Consider the following 19,758-nt stretch of genomic DNA (forward strand, 5'->3'; position numbering starts at 1 on the left):
TCTATGTGAGTTCCCATTGGCCCATGCGCTAGTATGGGGGCTGCACTTCTGAACAGAGAACTCCAACCCTCCCCCCACCCCCCAATATATATATATTAACTATAGGGCAGGGGGTTTACACACTACCAGTGTGGGATGAAATCTCCCACATCAGGACAATTTGTCTTATTGGGGACATTGAAAAGAAATTTACCATAAGAAGTCTGGAAAGAATAACAAAGCAAAAGCTACCATTACCGAAGCTTTCTGGCAAATCCAGAGCATGACACAGTACACACAGAAAACTGCGATCGAAGAATCAAAACAAGGTCCCCAGCTGGGAGATACATGAAGAATATACTTGGGCTGGAGTTGGACGATAACCCACCCTTTGAATAGTTATCCCAATATTATGTCTGTAACAACTTCATCAACCAATGAACTTAATAACTCCCTCTCAAGCTCTACTCCCACTTCAAATGCCTCAACTTCAAAATCAAGCCATCTTCCATACCGACTGCTCATGTCCTTGTCTACAAGTTCATCCACCATCCAATCTCCCATGCTTGTCCACCCTGAGATCTCCCTGCACACTTCCTCTGCTAACCAACCCTTCCTCTGCACAATTGCGACCCCATTTGCCCATGTTCTGCAGCTCCCACCTGCATACCGCCTACACCTTAAATCCAAGCATTCACTAACACAATCAAATACCATCTTCCGTTTCAGTGCACAACCGTTCTCTACCTCGCTTCTCAACCCAGGTTTCCGATTCTCCAACTGGTCAAAGAGATGGGGGTTTATGATCTCACTAACCCGTCCCAACGTGAAATCTCTGAACATTAATTCTACATTGCATAATATCTCCCTGACATATTCCAATTCCCATTTCTCTGATTGGGCGCTGCCTGAAACACTGAATGCATTTTCAAGTTTTACACCTCTTGTCCCACTAGAAGTGGAGCAGGCTGAATCAGATAACTCTGCCTCAGCTTCCACTGGCTGAAATTTTCTTGGATGACTCAAACTAATCACTTCATAAGCTTGAACAGAACACTGTTTGTTACCTGGAAACGGAAAAAAGAGGGTTGTGTTACCTGGATGATAAAATTTAGTTGCATGTATCTGCCAATGAATAGGAAACATTCTGATACAATACCACATTAATTCACACCAATATACCATAAGACTCGTTTTACAAGGCTCTAAGCAGCTATGTTCAGACTTAACCCTGTGCATTGTGAAATCAATTTACAAAATAGATTTGCTGTTCTTACCAGTGCTACTCTCACTGTCCGCGCTATCTGAATAACTGCAACTTTCATTTGAGAAAGCCGGTTCAAGAACAGAAGCTGGACTGGGATGTCGACAATCGCTTACTGTCCCAGGTTCACTGTTGCCACTGCTGCACTTACTCATGGCTTCCCCTTCCTGAAAATGGCAAGAATTGGACCAAAATGCACCAAGTTAAAATTTTTCTTATGTATATACAACAACTTTTTTGGTCCAATTCTTGAATTCTTGCCCTCCTTGAAAATGGCAAGAATTGGACCAAAATGCACCAAGTTAAGATTTTACAAGATATGAATTGATTAAGAAGTGAGCCAAGCACACTGCTGATTGAAGAAGGGTGCCTCTACGAATTGATAAGAAGTTATCAATTGAAAACTATTTATTGTTGGACACTAGACATAGAAGTGGAAACTTATAACATTTTGCAAGATATGTTTAAAAATAAAATACATATGTACAAATGCCATTAAAGGCATCATAATAAAAGGGAGTAATAAGTAATAGAATAAAGGGAAAAGGCTGGGTATGCTAGCAGTATACCCAAATCTGTGTCTATCTCTCTCCTCCTCCCCTTGGAAAAGTCCCCTATGCCTCTCCCATTGGTTAAGCCGCTAGCTCTAGGAAAGCCAGCAGGATACATACGTATATATATATAGAGAGAGAGAGAGAGAGAGAAAGAGAGAGAAGGGTATGACACTATAGGGCAGTATAGTGAGATGTCACACTTGCAAACACGTTCAACAACAATGTGAGAGGAAGAAATGAGAAATGTAGGGGTAGTAAGCTTATAAAATTATGGTGAGCCAAATTAAGGTATTATGGCTATTGGGAGAAGCCATCAGGTGAGGAACTGTGATCCAAGAAAATATGAACTACATGTGTTATAACTCCTAAAACAATGAAACACAGATTTTCTATGGAACATGAAATATCGGCATATGACACTAGCTGAGGGTTGCAAAGCGCTTCAATTGAATGCCAGCTAACCCCACACCTTTTGATTAAGTTCGGATTTCTTTTTATCTCAAGCCCTCCAATAAAACAATGCTACATCCTCAAGCAATGGCCTTCGTCATAATCGATCTCTCTCTATTTGCCTATGTCCTTGAGCCCAATATACATGATCCTGCCTGAAAACCAAAACCTAAGATCCCTAACTCTAAGATCCTAAATCCCCAAGCTTCCCCCATAACCGCTCACCCTATAAGTCCCATCACATACTGGTTCAGATCCTTTCAGATTGTGAATGCATCAGTTCTCCTTGTAGGGGTTTGTGTCCTTTATCTAGACCAGTTGGAAGGGCTTGGGTTAATGGTCTAGTTGGGTTGCTTATAGGGGTCTTCAAATGGAATTGGAAAAGGCTTCCAGGGAAGTGGAGTCTTCCAAGAACGAGGAAAAAGGTGGACTCTTTCAAGAGAGTGGAGAAGGGTGGAGTCCTCCAAGAGGTGAAGTCTTCCAAGAGGAGTTGTCTCTACGAGAGTGGAATCTTCCAAGGGTGGAAGAGGAGTCCTATAAAAGGAGAGAGGTGTCCACCAAGGGGGGTAGAGAGAAGCCAAGATAGAGAGAATGAGAGGACAGAAAAGGGTGTCCAAAGGGGCTTGGGTTTGGGAACCAAAAAGCAAGGATTGTACTATTCTTTTCTCTTGACCTTAGTGAAGATTGGTTCTCACTTCGTGGACGTAGGTGGTATTGTTGAACCACGTAAAACTCTTTTCTCTTGCATGTATACCTTGTTTTATTTCCTGTGCTTCTTGTTTCTGAATATATGTTTTTGTGTGTCGTACACAATTTTTTGGACAATATACAGTTTTGTGTCGCATATAATTTTGTATGTTGTTGTTTTTCCTATTGTTTCAGCCCGACAATCACTTTTGACAGTTCTCATTTCCACACCAACAAAAAAATATATGTTAGGAAAAAACACAAAAATATGAGTTCTTCACCTACATGAACACTCCACGAAAAATTAATTGCCACAACTAGGCCACATGGTCTAGAAAATTGAATTTGGCCAACAGCATCTAACTTCATAGATGTTTGTTTTCTTCAGCACCTTCTTAAGAAATTACTTCTGTGTAAAAGTAATTTCCTGTTCTATTCCAAATTGACTGCATTGATGCCAATGCATACAGAACTATAAAGTTTTCAAATCAGATGGTTAGATAATTTTACGGCTGTAAATACCTCAGAATAGGAAAATCAAGTTTAAAAAGGGAAATACAAAAAGGAAACAATGGTCACAATCAATAGTGTAATAAGCCATACCAGCAACTTATGGTTCATTTTGAGCATCTGAATGTCAGTTGAAAAGCAGCTGGGATCATGACTGCTGCTAAATTTATTGGTGGACAGCCCAATTTGGGAACCCTTGTTACATCCCCCTGGAGATGTGCTTACTGCATTGAGAGCAGACACCAAATCTTCCAGAATTGATGCAGAACTAGCAGCAGTCCCTGTTTTGACCGAGTTATGGTAAGAAGAGCCAATTCCGTATGTGAGTTCTCTCAACTTTTGCTCTAAAAGAACACTCAAAGCATCACCTCCTAGCATGTTCAGTCCTAGAGTAGATAGTTTTCCCTTTTTTACATCAGCAGGAGTTCTATCACCACAAGAATCCACAGAAAATACACTACTTCTCTCCACTGTACTAGAAGATTGTGATACAGGAACACCTTTTATCATGGGAGAAGTGAATGTAAAGGAAACAACATCCATTCCATTTCTTTTGTTATCATCCCATGTTGACTGCCCAAGTCTATCAACGTTGGACAAGATAGGCTTATCATCTTTGTCAGCAAAAACGGTATCAACTATCCCTTTGTTCTCAAAGTGGAACTCTCTATCAATTGATCGTTTCTTTCGAGGGGCATTCTTGGTTGAAGATGAAGAGATCTTTTCAACATTTGTAGCCTCTAAACTAGTTCTTCTGGATCCAACTTTGGAGTTCACTGCAGCTTTGTTTGAAGTTTTATTACGGCCAATGGATGAATCCCCTGACAGAGGTTTTCTTCCTTGTTGGCGAGAAACTGAAGGTTTCGAGGATAACTTGTCTTTGTTGGTTAGACAATTCTGTTTTTGGTTATTCTGCCTCAGCACACTTGAAGCACCCTGAATGCAAGCTTTCTTCTGTGTATTCTTTTGGGCATTTGGCTGGTTCTTGAATGGCTGGTTTGCCTTAACATCTGAGTGTTCCTTCTTGCTGACCAGATTCTTACTACTATTCAAGTCCAAGCCCTCTCTCCTCTGAACATTGACCTTTGCTTGGACTGCAAGTGAAATGGATTTAGACTTATTCTTCAAACCAACTGAGCTGCTGTCTTCTGAATCTGTAGAAGCCCTTAACTGAGGTATACCTTCTGAATCATTCCAGCTTTTGGTAAATGACTGTCCTTTACTATACTTCGAAGAACTGGACTCAACTATCTTTCGAGATGCTTCGGGAAGCCTGGGTGGTCTCTGTGCAGCTTCAATCTTCTCCTTAAAATCCCTAACCTTCAAGGGAATCGAAGTAGAACCAATTGATGGCATTTTACCCTTGGTTGTAGTTTGAGTTCCTGGTTCAATTATCTTTGCAGCTGCCTCCATTATGTGAGCTGCATTCTTGGATGGGATGAATCCAGAGCTTTTGATTGGAGACAAAAGCTTATGGTGCGTGCTTGGGATAGATTTAGCTGATTTAGGAGGCAATATTTCAGTCTGGAACCTCTCAATTGGCCTGCTTTGCATCTTCTGAGGCATACATTCTCCAAGATTTCTAGAGAAGCCCTCAACTTTAGGGAGCTGGTTGCTAGAATGCACAATTTGATGTTCATTGTGAAACACAGGGGTTCTACCGTGGTAACTTGCCTCTCGAAGAGAACAAGAATCGATAAACGGGGTAGAATAGGACTCTGCAGTGATGGAAGTCGGCAAAGAATCTAATCCCATAAGCCTGGCTACCACACCGGGAGCCCTGGCTCCATATCCTTCATCATCAGTCACTGATGAAGCACAGCTGTAATCACTGCTCCCTTTTATACTAGACCCTCCATTTTCATCCTCCTCCATCTGGGAACATGATAATAGAAAGGAAAAGAGATACAAATAAGTAATCAACATATCATATCATATGAATAAAACCATAACACATAACAGAAACCAAACATCCACCAGTCGGAGTCGTGTCATTGGCAAATTCCCATCACTTTTCTTCCCTTCTTTTGATCCCTCTACATAAAATCAGAGAAGGAAAGGAAATCAGCAACCAACTAAAAAGGTTCTACAAAGAAAATAAAAACAAAATAAAGAGAAAATATGTACTCTTTTTTCTTTTTTTTTGGGGTGGGGGGTGGGGGGGGGGGTGTGGGGGGTTGGAGATTTTATAACCTTCAACAGTGAAGACAAAGGTACCTGGTAAATCAGATTTGTTCGAGAATAGTTTCTTACGCGATTTGCCATTCCAGTCAAACAGTTGGAGGAAGCCACCAACATAACCTCCTCCGCTCTTTGAACTTTGTCTATCAGCAATCCCCATTTTTCATTAACAGATCAGAAGAACTTCAACATTTATTACTCATAGAACTAATAATTTTCAGGCAACAGAAATCCACCTGCAGTTTCAAGAAGCACAAAAGCCTCAGTTTGCATAAGGTATTTCACTAAAAGCGTCACTCAGGAACTAAAATCGATGATTGAGTAGAGAAAATAAATATAACAGTAATCAAATCGTCAAAATCCTGGTTCAAACAGCTCAATAGAAATTCACATATTATATGTCCTTCGATCACTCAATCGCTGACCCAAGTTTTCCAACACCCAAACCTTCCAGATGAAATTAATAGTCTAACAAAAAATCAACATATAGAGAGCCTAAGTCTACCATAGCGATCTATTATTACAAACTGCTAACCTAAGAATTGAAGAAATCCCTAAACTTCCGGAAGGGTAACCTACGAAGAGGACTAAAAAGAACGAATATGATATAGATTAAGAGACCAGAACTTGCCACTAAGCAGCTTCAAAATTGAGGGAAACATTTTCATTCACCTCACAGAAGATCATTATCGTAAGCCCTAATTTCAAGAGTGAAAAGTTTCACATGAATGGTCCAATAGATCTCCAACGCCTCACCCGATCAATGAAGAAAGCCCCTCGCAATGCCGTAAAGTCTTCAATAAAATCAATCAAAAAGCCACTGCTTCCGTGAGAAAGAAGCACAAGTAGGAGAAAGAGCTGTGGTTCGGGGGAAGAAGAAGGAAGAGTTGCAGAGATTTAGAAGAGACAGAGAGAGAGAGAGAGTGGTGCGTAGTTCGAGCAATAAATGTAGACAGTAAGAGAGACATCCCTCGCCGCTAGAAGTTAAAATAATAATAACCAATAGATTTTGAACAGCATTAAAGGTTGTAACGTCTCTTTGGCGAGGAACGAGAACGACTCCAGAGTCTCGAACGAGGGACGGATTTCAAATTACAAACTCACATGCACCGAGGCTAGATTGGACTCTTTCTTTTTTTTGGGTAAAAGGCTGGCTAGGACTCACTCCTGAGCTGGGTGGAGCCGTAGAATCTATCTCAGCAACTACCGAATGCAGTGGCGAGAAAGAGTATCTGAGGGTAGTTTTGTGAATAAGCTGTTATCTTTTGGACGGGATCTGCCCCTGACATCTGCAGAGGATGTCAATTTGGGACCAGACCCCGCTATGACTGTGAACCGTCTAGAACCAACCTTCTAAAACTTGGAATCTATCCGTTTGATTACATAATGGAAACGGTTTTGAAAGCTAATTTGAAAATCAGATTATTAACAAGGTGGACGATTTTGATCGTGGTTGGACGTTTTGGTATTGGATTGACAGTATTGGGTAATTGGGCAATCCGTATGAATTTGGCAAGTGTCCAATTCTGACATCGTGTCGATTGAATAGTAAAGACAAAGAGTAAAAAAGTGAAAAGATATTTTTAAGGTAAATCACAATATTTATGTTGGATATAATGATTCGATAATAATCCATTTCTATAGTAATTTTGATGATGATCGGTATCCATTCCAATACCATGCTCTAAAAGCATGATTGTGATTGTGCGATCAAATTTTCATTCATTTTTTTTTTTTTCATTTTACCCTTGATCTATATCAATCTGATCCAATATCGATATCTCCAACCATGGCCAGAATCTGATCCCCCAAAACCAGGTTTAGTATTTAAGATGCATAATTAATCTTATTTGATACTACAATAAAAAATAAATAAATGGATTAATTTTTGACTTCATCATTATTTGATATATATATATATATATATATATAATCAGATTGGCCAGGGTAGCATATATTTCAAATTGATAAGCAAAAAGTTTACTTTATTTCAAAAACATGCAAAGGGGATCTTCAAAAGTTTACTTTATCAATCCCCATTTGTCAAGCAAAGTTGAACTTTCCTCTAGTGCATGAAGCTGATCTCCTCCAATCCTCTACACTTTATCTTGTTTTTGTTTTTCATTTTCTTGGTTTTACTTACATCCTCTATGCTTTGTTAATTATAAGGGTTAACTGAGTTGGCAAGGGACCTTCGCCATAGGAAGCATGTGGTTCTGAGTTCGACTCCTCTTACTCCCTTGAGGCCACTTACATAGGGTGTTTAGTGTTCTTTATTACTTTCAGTGAAAATTGAATGGTTCTCATTCAACCCTGGTATGACCCGATTCATGCGATTGTGAGGTTAATATGGACCCACGGGACTAGTCAGGTCGAAGGCATGGGTACCCGTTGTTAGCAACTATGCTTTGCTACAAAAAGGGCATGTGCATCACCACTTTCCGAATAACTTTATATAGCAAAGAAAGAAGAAAATAACATATATATATATATAATAGCTTCTCTTATGACTAATTCTCAAGGGGGTTCATTACCCAAAAAAAAAAAAAAAAAAATCTCAAGGGGGGAAAGAAATTTTACATTTTGACTACATATTGTTAAGTTATATAAGTAATTATTACTATAGGAACAAAAAAAAAGGTTTTGGTTCCTCAAAATCTTGTTAGGTATTAGAGATTATTTGTTTATCAATTTTATCAAGTGGCAAAATAATACATTGAAAAAACTGTAACTACCAAAATGGTGCTTGAACCACCTATGACATGTATAGAAATACATGGGTGGTTAAATATTTAATTTGATAATCAAATTTGACACATAACCTATCTAGCTTATTTATAAAATTTCCAATTGTCAAGATTGCAATATCATCATTTCAAGTGGCACTAATATATGTATAGATTAGTTAATATATTCTATGCCTTCCTGAAAACATTTCACCTACTTGTATATTTGAGTTTAGTTTCAAAAAAATTAATTAAAAATCTTAATATAATGAATATAAAGATATTACCTTACACACCTTAATTTGGAAAATTACATAAGATGATAAGGAAAAATGAAACATCATTCCTTATTATTTTCGTAGATCACACACTTAAATATTGACATGATCAAAGCAACCTTGTCTTCTTTAGCCAATCCATTGGATAGCAGCAACCAAAAAGCCTTACTATTTGTCACATTGTACTTTCTTTGGGGTTCAAAATTGGTAGATGTGTTGTTAGAATTATCATAAGTTATTTTGAATAGTTTAAGCATACTCCATAACATTTGGTATGAGCCGTAAATTTGGATGTCCTAAGTTCGACTCCCACTAGGTACACCTTCGGCCACTCACACAGGGGTATTTAATGCTCTTCATTACTTTTAGTGAAAGTTTAATGGTTCTCATTCAACCCCTGTATGACCCGATTCATGCGGTTATGGGGTCAATATGGATCCGCAGGACTAGTCAGGCTAGGCTTGGATAATCGTCTTTAGCAAAAAAAAAAAAGCATACTCCATAACCGTTTCTACAAGAAGATCATTAAAGTTTATGGAAAAAAAAAAAAAAACATTTGAAATTCTATGACTGTTCCAATTCCATGATTAATGAATCACCAATCCACCACTCTGCAATGTTATACCTATGTGTGTCAATCAGTCTATTTGGTTTAAAACCCAGCCCAGCCCTAAGGTTTCTTGACTCAACCCAAGCCCTCCCAATCCTAGATCTATTGGGTTGGGATATCTTACCCCACTAGGTTTTAACCCAACTCAACCTAGCCCTGATGGACCCTGATTGTGCTAGGCTTAACCCAATCCAACTGAACCCAATACTATTTGTTACTTGATTACTTGATCTTGATGCATTGGAGAGGCTAAAGACCAAAGTTTTTGTACATATATGTAGATTATGAAAAACGGAAGACTTTTTTACAGATTTTTATTTTTATAAATGCCCATTTATAATTCTTAATATCTTTATATTATTATATACTTAGTACATAAGGTTGGGTTGAATTAGACCTCAACCCAAGCCTAGCCAAACCCGTCCTCAGACCTTAAATTCTCAACCCTAGCCCACCGTATGGGCTGAAATCTCAATCTAGGGGTCCTATTTAGGAGCAGTTATTCTTTGCAATGAGTGCTGTGGTGCGGTGAGCATCAAATGGTCGAGAGCATTCAGGCATGCACCTCGAGATCATCTCAACCATCCGATGCTCACAGCATTACGACACTCATTGAATAGAGAATATTTTCACCCTATTTAGACTTAGGGTGGGCTAGGGAAGGTTCGGGCTGATCGCACTTATTTTACACCCCTAATTATACATAGTTTCACTTTTTTTACACCCCTAATTATACATAGTTTCTGCATTCTCCTGTTGTGTGCATTTTATTATGGGGAATTTTTGAAAAATATTATTTTTATATTATCCATTTAATTGTCTTAAATATCCATCACTATTTTATTTTCGTTCCCAAACTTACTAAACATGGTGTATAGTACACTGTAGACGTTGTATGTATAGGAAAGCGAATCGCTTTATTGAGGGGATTACGGCTTGTCTGCTTCCCGCTCGGACATTATGCAAGCACTTGGTGTACGGCTTGTCGTGCATGTTCAGCGAATAAGATTATAGGAATGGGGGAAACGCAGAAAGTAAAATACTGAGAGAAAGAGAGCAAGAGGGCTTTTCAGTTTGAGAATTGAAAGAGAATGAAGTACGTTCTGGTGACCGGAGGTGTGGTCAGTGGGCTTGGCAAAGGAGTTACCGCAAGCAGCATAGGTGTTGTCCTCAAAGCGTGTGGTCTGCGTATCACCTCCATCAAGATTGGTTCGTTCCCCCCCCCCCCCAAACCAAATCTTTCTCCTCTGCGTCTGTGTTAATGGGTGTGTTCATTCTGGTTTAAAATGGTTATAATGTCAATTTCGTACTTGTAAATTTCTGTAGTTTTACTAGTGTTTATGATCTTAGCTTTTTCTAGATTGAGGTATGAATTTAGTCTCTAATGCTGATGTTGAGATTCCATTGCCTGCCGAAAAGCATTCTTACAAAATTTTCTTTGTAAGTTTCCTTTCTAATGCTTTGGGCTTAATGATGGTTATGCATTTCTGCCATTTTGATCGTTGTGACTTCTTCTTACTTAGGCCTAGGCACGAAATTATACAAAAAATTGTCCTTTTTGGGTTTGTAGTTTTTTTGCCCCCTTTCTCGACTTACTAAATGAACTGTAGTATTTCAATTTAGTTGATATTATTCATTAATTTATTGGTGTTTCTTCTGTAACTGCAGATCCTTACTTGAATATGGATGCGGGCACTATGTCCCCATTTGAACATGGGGAGGTTTTTGTTCTTGATGATGGTGGAGAGGTTTGCTTTCCTCTTTTGTATATTATCATTTATTATTATTATTAAATTTAGGAACAAATGCTTGGTGGGAAGTTTGGGTAATCTGTTTAACCATAACAATGAAGTCTAGCTTTATATCTTACTGTTTAAGAGCTTCAACAATTGTCAAATAAAGTTTGTGTAATTGTGTCTTTTCCCTTTTTTGGTTGCAGTATCCGACTGTGTATATTGCAATGGTATTTCCATTTTTTTTTTTTTTTTTATTCCATTGTGTTTTTTCTGTTGAGATTCACAAACTTAAGCTTTGAAATTGTATTAATTTTACTCTCTAACCATTACCATTTTTCTTTTAATATTGTGTCTCTATTTATATGTGCTATGCTTTATGAAAAGGTTGATTTGGATCTTGGAAATTATGAGCGCTTCGTAGATGTGACCCTGACAAGAGACAACAACATTACCACGGGAAAAATTTATCAGGTGTTTATATTCATGCCACATGATTTTCATTTTACTTTACTTTCTAGAGACAATACGTAAGTCGTCTATGAGTTCTTTCAAGATAATTTATCTATTTTCCATGGTTTCAGTCTGTCCTTGAGAAGGAAAGAAGAGGTGACTATCTAGGGAAAACTGTTCAGGTGTGTTTTATGTAGTGTTCTCTATTCTAATCCTCTTGTGCAAAGATGAAATAGCCCAAGGGTAGTCTTGTAACTGTTGTATTCAAATGTACCACAGGTGGTTCCACATATCACAGATGCCATTAAGAACTGGATTGAATCTGTATCTGCCATTCCTGTTGATGGAAAAGAGGGCCCACCAGATGCTTGTGTCATAGAGTTGGGAGGCACTGTAGGTAAAGCTATGGAGCACAAAGAGCTGTTACCTTATATGGTGGACTGCAGTGTCTCTGTTTTTCTATGCAACCTCTAAATATCTGTTATAGTTAACAACCTTATTCTTGTTTGAACCAGGTGACATCGAATCGATGCCCTTTATTGAGGCTTTGCGACAATTGTCTTTCTCAGTCGGTCTGGGTGTCTTTTTTTCTTTCTCCTTTTTGTTGGAATTTGTAGAACACCCTCACAAAAAAAAAAAAATCAATAAACATTTATTAATTTCTATATTTTTCAAGTCCATAGAAGATGAAGCTATCTCTTACCCATTTTTTCTGCATTTTGATTGCAGAGCATACAAAATAACAAGAGGACCCCTTCTATTTATATTTAAGGTGTCGGCAAGTACCCTGAGAAAACCTGTCTCCTAACCCTTCTTACAGGTTTCTGGTAAACGGAGCATGCTAAAGACATATTAAAAATTAGATTTAGGGGTCCTTTGGTGATTGCTTTATTTTGCATGCTTGAGAAAGTGGATTAAAAATGTAAAAAGAAGGGTTAAAAGATCAGTTTTGGCCTTCTATAGGTTTGGTGGACATCTAAATTAATAATACAGTTTCTGGATATGGTTTCTTGCCCAAGTAGCGAAGCCACTTGTTCTTAGCCGGCCCTCACCTTTTGCAATCTGGGTATGGGTCCCATGGACTAGACAAGATTCTGTGGGGGTGGGGTTCCTTTTGATATTTTGCTAAAAAGTTACATGTACTTATCTTAATTTTGACTCCAATCAGGGCCAGACAACTTCTGTCTCATTCATGTGAGCCTTATACCAGTTTTGGGTGTAGTTGGTGAGCAAGTAATTCTCTGTGCCCATCCTTTTACTTAACGGATTTCAAGATCTATACTGGATTTCAATTTGCACTCCATTATGGATATCTAGTCTAGGTCGGCATTATCTGTAAGCTTGCTCTTTTCTGATGGGGTAGTGGTTTGATTGTTTCATTTCTGATTTGAATTTTGCAGAAAACAAAGCCAACACAACATAGCGTACGAGAATTGAGGGCATTAGGATTGACTCCTCACCTGTTAGCATGTCGATCAGCTCAGGTATTTTCTTATTGCATCTACCTATCAGCATGTAAGAAATTAAAAAGGAATATAATAATTTTCTGTAAGAAAATCCTATGTGGGACTTATCTGATTCAACTGTGTTCGAAACTCCAATGCTTAATCTTTGATCTACTTGGTGCAAATAAGGTGGCTTGTCCTGGAATTAGAGGATTCCTGTACATTTTGGGGCTGCCAGTGCAAGTCACTGAAAACTTCATTGAGTTGTGGTAGAGATGTGCCAATCTTGCTTTGTATGATAATACTGGATATTTTTTAACTTGCTTCCATTCACAGCATCGGCAACACTTGCATCTATTTACGCTATAAAATTATTACTTTCCTCCTAATGGTTTTGGTTTCTACTTTTCCTCAGATGTCAATAATTAAGGACTAATACACAATTCTTTCTGGTTATTTTGCAGCCTTTGTTGGACAGTACGAAGGAGAAACTTTCACAATTTTGCCATGTTCCAGTGGGTGTTTGATGCTAAAATTTGCATTAAGATGTTTGAAAAGAAATCATTCTCTTCCTTACCACCTCCTAAAAAAATGAAATTATTCTCTTCTTTACAGTCTGAAATCATTCTCACAAGACTTTTACACCCTTACACCCCTTTATGTTGTTTCATAGGCTGGTAATATTCTCAATATTCATGATGTTCCAAACATCTGGCATGTTCCTCAATTACTTCAGGTTAGTTCAGTAGCAGTACTTTTGGCTACCTGAAACTTAACTCTCTCTTTATCTCTCTCATGTTATGTTCTACAAATCTGATTGTTTTTGCCTGAGTTTCTACTCTTAACCTTATTCCAGAGCCAAAATGCTCACAATGCCATTCTTAAACAGCTAAACTGTCTTAGGTAAGTGATGTTTCTATTTTAGTTCTTCAATTTAGAAGCTGAAGCTGTCTAAAATTTCATTGGTATTATCATGCGAGTATGGCTGAACCAAACATGACTCTCAACAATACATAATCACAAATTCGCAATAATTGGGGCTTTTCAATCTGGGTGGCACCCATTTCCGTTGTGAACATGTCCTTGATATTTTGCTTTACTAATTATGAAATTTCTCCTTTCAGAATTGCTACACCTCCTCATTTACAAGAATGGATGAAGAGAGCGGAGACATATGATAATCTCACCAACTCTGTTAGTATCATTAACATGTCATGCTCCTCATGTAAGCATTTCCTTCTGGGTAATGATACAGGAAATGATGCTTCATTTGTGCAGGTAAGAATTGCAATGGTTGGCAAATATATTGGTCTAACGGATTCATATTTGTCTGTTGTGAAGGTGCGTTACTGGCCTTAATCCTTCATTATTTCTTGAGAGAAGAAAAAGTGTGGTATGGGATTACAATTGGAAGGGCTGCAAGTTTCAGTTATTAATGCAGTTGTTTTTTCTTTATTCAAGCAATTTTCGAACATTGAAAGCCCAGTGATAACAGTTCTGTGTACACATTTGAATGAGCCCTCTATCTAATTGCTATTATGAACCTGGGATTCTGATTAGAAACTAGTTGTAGATATTTGGAATATTGTTAGATATGTATGAAATCACAGATCCATATGTTGTGAAGTTTCTGATTGATGGTTAATCTTGGTATGGATCTTCTCTGATCCATGTGGGGATACCTTTTTTTACTGGACATTTTTGGGAGGAAATTTCAAGGTATGATTAAGATTGTTAAAAAAAAAATTGTCTACCTGACTTGTTCCTTACATTTTGTTATATTATGCTAAACATGTTCATCCGCATAGGGGCGTAGATGCATGGATAGAACCAATGAATTATTATTGCTCATTGATTTATATTGCAGGCCCTCCTTCATGCCTGTATTTCATGTTCTTTGAAGCCATCAGTTGATTGGATTGCGGCTTCTGACCTTGAAGATGAAAGTGCGAAATTGGTATGAGCACAAGTTTACTCATTGATTGTTGTTATATTTCTTGTGAGAATCATGCTTTATGCCTTTATCCTAAACACTGTTTCCTTATACAGACACCAGAAGCTCATGCTGCTGCATGGGAAACTCTCAAGGTATGATTTACGTTTGAGTTGTTTTATTCCATTCCTGTTCTTATCTAATATGTGTTGCTGGTCTGATTAACAATGAACCAGGATGTGGTAATTCTGAGGTCCTATTGTGCTATATACTAGCTTATAACTCGTGCAAATGGTAATTAAAATATGGTACTATTTTGACGGAAAAAAAAATGTGAAAATAATCGAACCAGGACAATTGCCAGCAGTATGTTCAAAGGTCAGAATTATTTTGTTTGTAGGTTTTTCTTTGAACCTTTTATTTTAAATTGTGTAGGTTCTTTACACCATTTCTAATGATGACCCCTCTGTGTGTGTGTGTGTGTGTGTGTGTGTGTGCTTGCTCACATGTGCATGCATCTTTGCAACTTAAACCAATCTAGTTCTTGCAAATTGGAAGCAACTAGTCTTTCAAAAGATTTTGACTTTTTGAGTTTGGGTTTTGAAAAAGCCAAGTGAATCTCTAGTCCAACTGGAGTATTAAAGCTGATTAAGATATTCTGCTTCCAGCTAGAAGATCCTGGTGTTTGAGCTAATTAATGGTTATGCAATGTGGTACTTGCTCGTAGTTTTATTGAGGCTCACCTATTTAATCCAAGTTTCCTGGAGGTTTTATTGGTAAATTGATGGACCCCACATGCATCATACTACATATTTCTTGTATTTTCTGATGAATGATATTGACATACTTTTTCAATATGGGTGTTGGGTTAGCAGTTAGTGGGTGAAGAAGGGTTTCAAACCCATGGCAATTGCATATTGTTTCATGAGGATTCACCTAGAATCCATAAAAGGAGTTGTTGGCTTGGAAACAGTGCAACGTTATGGCTGTGCACTTTCATTGGCTGGTCTAATGGATTTGCTTCAGCTAGTTTATTTTTGGGAGCAGGGGGTGGGTAATTGGGGGTCTACTTTTTTTTTTCTCCCCTTGATAAGTTAATTGAGTTTTGTCCCAAAAGCTGCTATACTGTACAGGAGCTCCAAAAACACCCCAGCTCCTTGATTTTTCTTTGTGACTATTTACCGGTTTGGTCATGTGATGATTCTCAAGCACCCCTTTTTCCCTTTCTATCCAGCACAAAGCAGCTAGTAATTTTTCCGCCAACTTTCTTGCTCAATTCTGTGATTACGGGTTTCTTTGACTGCCTGCCAAGTTCCTGAACTCTATGGCATGAGAGGTGAGTATGCCTTTTTATTGAAGGCGATCAACTGTAAGGGTGTGTTATAGTGATGCTGCCCAAATGAGGAATTGGACCTTCAGTGGTACGCCTTTAGCCCGGACTTGCTAGGAGGGAGAAGTAGAACTTTAAATTCTGCATCGAGAAAGGATTTTCATGTTGAAGTAATTTTTGTGGTATAACATGTGCCAAATCAATCTTTTTGCATGGCTCCTCGCGCTCGTCCTTGCTTGAAATCTCCTTGTAGCCGTGGTAATATTAAACGACCCCATTAAGTTGGGATAAGGTTTTGAATGTTGTTGTAACATGTGCACATGATTGTCTATCCGCTGAATATAAAATATTTTGTTTGGACCAAATCCTTATATATTTTATTTCTGGTGGAATTGCCCTAGGTGATATATTTTAAGAAAGCTGGTTTATCTTGCATAAAACTATTATTGAAAGGATCCGAATTTGCAGAATGCAGCATGTGTCTTGGTTCCTGGTGGGTTTGGCGATCGTGGTGTGCAAGGAATGATACTGGCTGCAAAATATGCTAGAAAGAATCATATCCCCTATCTTGGGATTTGCTTGGGAATGCAGATTTCTGTCATTGAGTTTGCTAGATCTGTCTGTATTCTTCAATCTTGTTTAAGTTTTAGTGTAATTTGTGACACCTTTGGATTGTCTGTAATTTTTTCCTTGTTTTTCTTCTTCTTTGGGTTTCATACTTGATCAGGTTTTGGGTTTGAGCAAAGCAAACAGCACAGAGTTTGATGACAGCACACCTGATCCTGTTGTAATTTTCATGCCAGAGGTATGAAATGAATAAAAATCATGCATCTTTGTATGTTGACATAGCAATTATGGGATGACTGTCTATGTAAACAAATTAATTGATCAAATCTGTATTTTTGTGATTTCAACATCCCATGCAGGGCTCGAGGACACATATGGGAAATACAATGAGACTAGGATCTCGAAGAACGTTCTTTCAGACTCCTGACTGTGTTTCTTCTCAGCTGTATGAGACAGAATTGATCACTATACTTTTCAGTTTATAAATGCTAGAAAACACCCCACTCACTGCAAACTTGAACGCCAGTACCATCTAATTCGAGTCAAATATACAAGTTCAGTTCAGCTTCCATATCAATGCATGTAGGATACACGATCACTGTACAATCGAACAAATTGTTCATGTGGTTCCCTGTTCTGTGGAATTTTTCTGCTTGCACTCTGAAGTCATTATTCATTAAAACAAACATACGGTGAATGTCCATAATAGCATACATACGGATCACAAGGGTTGAATTGACTCAACCTGTATCCTGGAAATCTTTCATATGAAAGTTTTGTCTAATCTATGGTCCAAGGTCCATTCACATATGCCACAACAACAACAACAACAACAACAACAACAACACAACTCAGCCTTATCCTGACTGAATGGGGTCGGCTACATGGATCCAAGGAAAAAAAAAAAAAAAAACTTTTGGACATCCCACTCACGCATCGGCAACCCGGGTCATAGCCCTCCAAGTAGCTCTGTTCGATACCATACTTAGGTGAAGACTTAACTTTTGCATGTCTCTTCTTACCAACTCATCAATGGTCATTTTTGGCCTGCCCCTAGCCCATTTAGCTCAATCCATCTGCATTTGATCACTCCTCCGTACTGGGGCATCCAAAGGCCTCCTTTGTACATGCCCAAACCATCGTAACCGACATTCTCTGAGCTTATCTTGAATTGGGGGGATTCCTAGATCGGTTATAACCTGTTCATTTCTTATTCTATCTCTCAAGGTTTTGCCGCACATCCATTTCAACATCCTCATCTCCGCCACATTCAACTTATCTACATTACGCTTCTTGACTGCCCAACATTCTGCACCATGTATCATTTATGATGATAGACTTTTGGTCCTTGAAAATTTGTTTGCATAAGCATCAATTCATGAACCGTTAGCATCCTCTAGTTTGCATTCTATACCTTAATGAGTTCCTTTTCTCTTACCCCCTTCTTGTTTGATGCATATTTTTAGATACCATAATTCGGAGTACGTGGACGAGCGTCATCGGCATAGATATGAGGTTAGTCTTGAAGTTTGAATGAGTGGAATGACATTTGAAAGACGTGGAAATGGAGTCATAGCCATGCAAATTAGGATGTTCATATACATTACCATTAAAAGAAATTTGTGATGTAGGTAAACCCTGATGTAGTTGACAAGCTAGAAGGAGCTGGCCTAAAATTTGTAGGAAAGGATGAAAGTGGAAAAAGAATGGAGGTTGGTATTCTCATTTGGTAAATTGGAGAAATTTTATTCCCCTCACTCTATGGTACCATAGAAATAAAAAATTTAAGCTGTTACATTTTTTTGCAGATTCTAGAACTTTCAAGTCATCCATTCTATGTGGGAGCACAGTTTCATCCAGAATTCAAATCACGGCCTGGGCGGCCTTCTGCTCTATTTTTAGGTATCATTTATTGCAGTATCTGGAACTTCTAATTAGTAAAGCACCTAATAGCTATTTAGTTCTTTTCAAACAAAGCCATGTCATGGGACACACCAGTACATTGTTTTTCACCCATACAGTACTATTTATGTGTGTGTAAGCACTACCAAAGTTCTTAACACTTTAACCTTGTACCATGTTCTACCAAAAGAAAACCTAGTACCATGTTGCTGCTTTGTGAGGAGGGATGTGTTTGTATATGTCTTTTATTCTAGAAATGTATAGTGAATTTCAGGGATCCTCTATGATTCAAGTTCCAAGCACAAGTGTTACGTCTAAATATAACAGTTGTTGCCTATTGATTACGGTTTCGTTTCAGGTCTTGTACTGGCAGCAACAGGACAGTTGGAAGCATATATTAACAATCATCAAAATGGAAGTTAATATGGCATTTGGCAATCTCTCAACCGCTGGTCCATTATTTAGAATAGGTTACAGTTTGCTTAATTACCAATATTTCTGCAAAATTCTCTTGAATATAAGAATCTACACTTACTTTTTTTTTTTTTAATCTCTGTGTAGAAATAACATATCGAAGCCTTGCAGTCAAACATATGCAGAATAAGGCTTATATAACTTGACCATAAGAGGTGGAAACTATGTACTTAAGGAGTTTGAATGCAACATCGCATGCTATGTACTCTCCTCTCCACCAAGTCTTTGTAACCCACCTTATTGTGATTCTAATATTTTGGGTTGGCGTGGATTGAAGCGCCATTGTTTTTTTATTCCCCATTTTTTTGACATAAACTTGTCTGAGAAAAACAATTTTGGGCTTGGGTTAATAATGACTTGGTATACAGCTACCGGGAGGAACTGATTACTCCCACAGTTTTGGTTTGTATTGACAGCAAGAAATATATTCCTTTCTTTCCTGGGTTTTTCTATGCTTTAATTTACATTTTTTTCCCCTGAAGTTGAATATTGAAAGGACATCCTTGCCAAGGATGAGTATCTGGTTTGGCTGCATATGGGAACCTTTATGCAGAAGCAGAACTTATTAGGTTGTCAGTGATTTACGCTCTGGATTCCTTTTGCCAGAGTGATCCTTATGCCTGTTTCCACTTGAAAGGGTCATGGTTGGAAATGCCATGAGCAGCATATGAGTCAGGATTCG

At 38.2% G+C, this 19,758-nt stretch overlaps 2 protein-coding genes across 6 annotated transcripts; one reads left to right on the plus strand and one right to left on the minus strand.

The window, feature by feature from the left end:
* Positions 1-204: 204 nt before the first annotated feature.
* LOC122091821 lies at positions 205-6,609 on the minus strand. 3 transcript variants are annotated; one of them, XM_042661979.1, is made up of 6 exons: positions 6,257-6,609; positions 5,662-5,861; positions 5,422-5,480; positions 3,538-5,319; positions 1,257-1,410; positions 205-1,046 (listed from the first exon to the last, which is right to left on the minus strand). In XM_042661979.1, the coding sequence occupies exons 2-6, from the start codon at positions 5,783-5,785 to the stop codon at positions 379-381; spliced, it is 2,787 nt and encodes a 928-aa protein (XP_042517913.1). In that variant the 5' UTR covers positions 5,786-5,861; positions 6,257-6,609; the 3' UTR covers positions 205-378. The 3 variants fall into 3 exon arrangements, with proteins under 3 accessions (XP_042517913.1, XP_042517915.1, XP_042517912.1); XM_042661981.1 differs by having other exon boundaries at positions 6,382-6,608; XM_042661978.1 differs by having other exon boundaries at positions 6,298-6,608.
* A 3,518-nt stretch (positions 6,610-10,127) lies between these two features.
* Positions 10,128-19,522, plus strand: LOC122091751 (CTP synthase-like). Of its 3 annotated transcripts, none has more exons than XM_042661873.1 (23): positions 10,131-10,448; positions 10,908-10,987; positions 11,360-11,446; positions 11,557-11,607; positions 11,705-11,822; positions 11,941-11,997; positions 12,594-12,658; positions 12,826-12,909; positions 13,335-13,385; positions 13,544-13,606; positions 13,727-13,773; positions 13,995-14,064; positions 14,149-14,211; positions 14,738-14,827; positions 14,920-14,958; positions 16,602-16,751; positions 16,861-16,938; positions 17,060-17,145; positions 18,167-18,215; positions 18,332-18,412; positions 18,509-18,602; positions 18,961-19,072; positions 19,164-19,522. In XM_042661873.1, exons 1-22 carry the CDS (start codon positions 10,331-10,333, stop codon positions 19,023-19,025), a joined length of 1,686 nt encoding a protein of 561 aa, XP_042517807.1. In that variant the 5' UTR covers positions 10,131-10,330; the 3' UTR covers positions 19,026-19,072; positions 19,164-19,522. The 3 variants fall into 3 exon arrangements, with proteins under 3 accessions (XP_042517806.1, XP_042517807.1, XP_042517808.1); XM_042661874.1 differs by lacking the exon at positions 10,131-10,448 and adding an exon at positions 10,579-10,679; XM_042661872.1 differs by having other exon boundaries at positions 10,128-10,448; positions 13,995-14,211.
* The last annotated feature ends 236 nt before the right edge of the window (positions 19,523-19,758 follow it).

The sequence above is a fragment of the Macadamia integrifolia genome, chromosome 10, assembly GCF_013358625.1.
Source record: "Macadamia integrifolia cultivar HAES 741 chromosome 10, SCU_Mint_v3, whole genome shotgun sequence".
In the NCBI taxonomy this organism is placed as follows: domain Eukaryota; kingdom Viridiplantae; phylum Streptophyta; class Magnoliopsida; order Proteales; family Proteaceae; genus Macadamia; species Macadamia integrifolia.

Coding starts and splice junctions, on each gene's coding strand:
- LOC122091821 (XM_042661979.1), bottom strand. CDS start 5,785: ATGGGGATTGCTGATAGACAAAGTTCAAAGAGCGGAGGAGGTTATGTT. Junction 5,481..5,661: donor GAACAAATCTGATTTACCAG/GTACCTTTGTCT, acceptor GATTTTATGTAG/AGGGATCAAAAGAAGGGAAG. Junction 1,411..3,537: donor AAATGAACCATAAGTTGCTG/GTATGGCTTATT, acceptor TGCCATTTTCAG/GAAGGGGAAGCCATGAGTAA.
- LOC122091751 (XM_042661872.1), top strand. CDS start 10,331: ATGAAGTACGTTCTGGTGACCGGAGGTGTGGTCAGTGGGCTTGGCAAA. Junction 16,939..17,059: donor TTGTAATTTTCATGCCAGAG/GTATGAAATGAA, acceptor CATCCCATGCAG/GGCTCGAGGACACATATGGG. Junction 18,603..18,960: donor GCCTTCTGCTCTATTTTTAG/GTATCATTTATT, acceptor GTTTCGTTTCAG/GTCTTGTACTGGCAGCAACA.